A 5,204-nucleotide genomic window follows, 5' to 3' on the forward strand; every position below is an offset into this window, starting at 1 on the left:
AATATATTTTAATTTTGTACTGACAATTCTATTATTAATTACATATTTCCTAATACAGTGTTTCCCAGCTGGTTTTTCATAAAAGCATATGCCTTCTTCCATTCTTCACTGTGGCTATCCATCCAGTAAGGGGAAGGAGCTCAAATATCCTGTCATATTCTTCCTTCCCTCTAGCGTTTGCAGTGTTAAAACTCACACCACCATTAACCACTCTCTATTTGTCTCAATTTGATCTTAAAATTCAAGAAAAGATAAAGAATATCTCCCGGTAGAAAAGGTAAAAAGGCCTTTTCTACTGTCTATACACTGACATTATAGACAATATCAAAGTAATCCACTGTTGCACAAAATGATTCTTCAAGGCCTAGCATAGCCTATTCTACAACAATTATGTTACTTGCTATGTTGGTCCATGTAGATTCTCTGTCCTGAAATTGCATATGCATAAAATCAATAAGCTATTTCTGAGGTGTTTTTGGCCAGCCAGAATGATTGTAGAAGGTTACATTATATTTTGTTCTGGTTTCCAGTTTTCTCACAGTTATTTTTGGAATTGTCTACACACAACTGTCATCAGGGAAAGTGTAATCCCTTCTTATAAGGAGATAAATATATGCTAGAAATTGGGCAAAAGGAATTATTGAGAAATTTTATGTATCATTTGGAGAAGCTGAGCTCAGAGCTATAAAACTAAGCCCAAAGCATGATTTCTTCCATTGCTACAGGGACTTTAACTGCACTTCGGATGTGTTACCAAGGTTATGGTTACCCTTTGATGCTATTCCTGGAGGAAGGAGGAGTGGTGACGGTCTGCAAAATCAATACTCAGGAGCCTGAGGAGACTCTGGACTTTGATTTCTGCAGCACCAATGTTATTAATAAAATTATTCTACAGTCAGAGGGGCTCCGTGAAGCATTTTCCGAATTGGATATGACAAGTGAGGTCCTACAAATTACCATGTCTCCCGACAAGCCTTATTTCAGGTACTTAAGAGCAGTGCAGTTATAGTTAATGTGGTCTGTACTCCATCTCCCCACTTACACATTTGCTAAGGATACAGAATTTTCAGAACTTTAGAGAGCTTGTACTCTTACATCATAATCTTTCAAATCATGACACTTAAGCCCTAGGAAGATTAACTCGCTATTTAGGGTTTCATAGTTAGGTAGTGTTGGTTTCCAGATGAGAAGCCAAGTCACCTAATTCATAAACTAATAGTCTTTTCATTGTTGTATTACTTACTGTTGTAGACCAGGTTACATTATGAGGAAAACTGCACTTAAACATTTCAAAAAGCTGTTTGTATTATACAGTATCTTTTTCTCTTTCTTTCAAGTTAGTTCTGGATGCAAAAAGAAGTAGATGTTTTCTATATGTGGTTAATTCACTAAGTATCTGTTGATCACCTACTGTGTGCATATCCATTTTATTAAGCACCATGGGAAGAATTGCTTAAAATCTAGGCAAAGAGGAGGTATGTGAAACAGCAGAGAGAGAACAAAATTGCTAGCCATTAAGTACCATAATTACACACGGAGATACTTAGGAAACAGTACATGAGTACTTAGGGAGGATTGGTCAAGGTCAGTTTCCTAACAGAGGACAACTTTCAATGGGACTACAGTGTCAAAAACTATAAAGCTGCTCCTGATATTTTGACCCAACAAATCATAAAATGACTAGTCTCTTTTCAGGATGAGAATCAATTTAGAGAGTCTAACAGTTTAGAAAGGGGATCTAAATATTTTTTGAACTGTTTCAGAATATTAAAGAATAAAGGAGCTAAATTCATGTGGAATAAAATGTCTTATTGTCCTTTTTGTATCTACTTTAGAAGAATTTCAGGCTCTTCTCATGGCATTAGACAGTTAAAAATTTGCCTCAAGCTTTATTAAAATGTTAATCAAAGTGGAAATCTGGCCAGGGGTGGTAGCTCAAGCTTTTAATTCCCAACACTTTGGGAGGCCAAGGCGGGAGGAATACTTGAGGCCAGGAGTTTAAGATAAGCCTGGCCAATACAGTGAGACCCCATCTCTACAAAACATTAAAAAATTAGCTGGTGTGATGACATGCACCTCTTCTAGTCCTAGCTATTCCAAAGTCTGAGACAAGAGAATTGCTTGAGCCCAGGAGTTCGAGGCTGCAGTGAGCTATTGCACCATTGTATTCCAGCCTGGGTGACAGAATGAGACCCTGTCTTTTAAAGAAAAAAATGGAAATCAAGGAAACCCTACTTAAGCAGTGGTGTGATTAAAATTATAGGCACTTAGACAGTATTTCAGAGGATATCCTCCTATGTGATCTTTCTCAGCATGGATAACTAGATGGATCATGGTATCTTTCATCTCCAGGATGGGAAATGATTTGGTGGTAGGGAAGTAGGAGTTGAAATTTTTTTCTGGATATGTTAAATTTGAGGTACCTGTGACACTAGGGAGTACCTATAGGGATATATAGGTATAGAGCTCAAGAGATCAGTCTAGTCTGGGAATTTAATTTAGGATCATCATGGCTGGGCATGGACGGATGGCTCAGAGAAAGAAGTTATATTATTAATAGAAGAAGAAAGAAAAGGAAGACTCTGGAAAACCCAACACCTGGAAGATGAAGAGTAAAGATGGAGCTTAGGAAAACACTAGGTCTTATCACCATGCTCATTTAGCACTTACCAACATGGTAACCTCGTAGCAAATGCTCCAGAAGTTCTTGCAGATTAAATCAGCACATTAACATTTATATGTTGTCTACACGCAACTGCTGACACAACCAAGTGAGGAAAACCATAAACCAGCCTTAAGAATAGTCTAAGATACAGAAAAGCCGTGATTGCTTGGTGTGGCAGTAAAGATTGGGAAGAGGACCCAAGGCTTGCAGTTAACTTAGATCAAATCTTCCATCACTCAACAATTCACTGTCCTCTGTTATATGTTTCTGACTTAGGATGAAGAAAAGTTATTATCAGGGTAGGATTGAGGTAATGAAATTGAAACAACACCACCATTCCTTTTGTGACTGGTTTTCTTCAAAGGTGTTGATTGGTTGCTAGTTGCCCTGTACTCCCACAGCATCCTGTGGGAACCTTTATTATGGTACTGGTTACAGTATATTGTAAACATTTGTTTACATGTCTGTTTTATCTACCAATATAAGCTTCTTAAGGAAGTGTTTGCTTTATTTGTATCCTAACATGGCTTATTATTGGACCAATGAATAAATGAGTTGCCCATTTTCTGTAGGTTATCTACTTTTGGAAATGCAGGAAGTTCCCATCTTGACTATCCTAAAGATTCTGATTTGATGGAAGCATTTCATTGTAATCAGACCCAGGTCAACAGGTCAGTTCTTAATATAGAGGTTGCCATTGATGATGAAGGTGAGGTTAAATACCAAATTTCTATTAAATAAAAAAACTTATTAATCTGTTAATAAAAATGCATAACATTTTAAAAAAGTGAACAGTAGGGTGCCAGACTTATTTGGGGATTTGGAGTTGTAATAGTGGATGAATTAAAACAAAAAATCAAGAGAACATGGCTGGGTGTGGTGGCTCACACCTGTAATCCTAGCACTCTGGGAGGCCGAGGTGGGCGGATCGTTTGAGCCCAGGAGTTCAAGACCAGCCTGAGCAAGAAAGAGACCCCATCTCTACTAAAAAAATAGAAAGATATTAGCTGGACAACTTAAAATATATAGAAAAAATTAGCTGGGCATGGTGGTGCATGCCTGTAGTCCCAGCTACTTGGGAGGCTGAGGCAGGGGGATCGCCTGAGCCCAGGAGTTTGAGGTTGCTGTGAGCTAGGCTGACGCCACGGCACTCACTCTAGCCCGGGCAAAAGAGTGAGACTCTGTCTCAAAAAAAAAAAAAGAACATATTAGCAAATTGGATAAGTACTTGATATTATTCTTATATTTGCTGCTTGGTAGTCCTTGGCTATTTTTTGTCCTTTACTTCGAATTATGTTGAGTGTGTCAAAATAACAATTTTTTATTTACTTTTCTATAGATACAAGATTTCTCTACTAAAACCATCTACAAAGGCATTAGTTCTATCTTGTAAGGTATCTATTCGGACAGATAACCGAGGATTCCTTTCATTGCAGTATATGATTAGAAATGAAGATGGACAAATATGTTTTGTGGAATATTACTGCTGCCCTGATGAAGAAATTCCTGAATCTGCGTCTTGAGTATGATAATTCACTGTGATATTTTATGTATACATTCATGATAGGTTAAGTTCTCATTCTGAGTTTAGTACTTTTTATAATTTATTAGATTTTCTATAGAGAAGCATGAAGAAGATAGGAGCAAGGTCCCTGTACCCTAGTAGTTGCAATGTATTTTGTAAAATGTTTTCATGTTGTCATAGATTATCCAGAATTGGACTGTCCTGTGGTTGTCTTTTGAACTCATGGGAATCATTGTGAGCTGAGATGCACAAATTATATGTTCTATTTCAGTGGAACATTTCAAGAATCTAAAGAGTTTGTCAAAGCCATATCTGCAATATTCTTTTATTTATTTATTATTCGAAAAAGCAAAGGTATATGAGCATTGCTTATTAGTTTGAATTCTGGAGACTAGATCTTAAAGCAGTGGTTCTCAAAGTATTCTGCCCAGACCAACAGCATGAGAACCACCAGTGAACTTGTAAGAAACTCTGGAGGTGAGGCCAGCAATCTGCATTTTAACAAGCTCTTCCCAGGAAATTCTCATGCATGTTAAAGTTTGGGAAGCACTATTTTAAAGGATACTTAAAAAAGAAAAAAAAAAAGCATTTAATTGCATTGAGGTGATTGCTTTTGCATGTGATTTCTTTGCAAACATTCTGAAGTTGAGACATCACCAAACAAGTTTGAACAATTCTTTATATGATTTATGTATAAAGTATACCTTTTGAAGAAATCTATGAATAAGATATGTCTTCAGAGTTACATATTTTCTTTTTGTTCTAAAAACTGAACAGTAAGTGCTTAATAGATACCTTCCATTTGCCTATAAGTTTCTTGACCAAACCAAGGTGTAGAAAACTAGTTATTATGTGATTTTGTACTTTCCTGGGTAGTTTTCACTGAAACAATTTTTGTAGCATATAAATACTTTTTATATTTAATAAAATATTTAATAACTGAAATTATCTGACTTGTTCTCTAGTAGAAAAAATTATATGACTAAAATGAAGCTTCTTTCTTTGTTACTGTAC

The 5,204-nt window shown here is 36.4% G+C and overlaps 1 protein-coding gene across 1 annotated transcript in view; it reads left to right on the forward strand.

The window, feature by feature from the left end:
* RAD1 (RAD1 checkpoint DNA exonuclease) overlaps positions 1 to 4,374 on the forward strand; it is a 7,199-nt gene extending 2,825 nt beyond the window's left edge. Inside the window, exons 4-6 of the mRNA XM_012640535.1 lie at positions 726 to 984; positions 3,238 to 3,336; positions 4,005 to 4,374. Of these exons, the coding sequence (XP_012495989.1) occupies positions 726 to 984; positions 3,238 to 3,336; positions 4,005 to 4,188 (542 nt within the window). The 3' untranslated portion in view covers positions 4,189 to 4,374. The remainder of the gene's footprint in view (positions 1 to 725; positions 985 to 3,237; positions 3,337 to 4,004) is intronic.
* Positions 4,375 to 5,204: the final 830 nt, after the last annotated feature.

The sequence above is a fragment of the Propithecus coquereli genome, unplaced genomic scaffold (assembly GCF_000956105.1).
Source record: "Propithecus coquereli isolate 6110/MARCELLA unplaced genomic scaffold, Pcoq_1.0 Scaffold154, whole genome shotgun sequence".
NCBI lineage: Eukaryota > Metazoa > Chordata > Mammalia > Primates > Indriidae > Propithecus > Propithecus coquereli.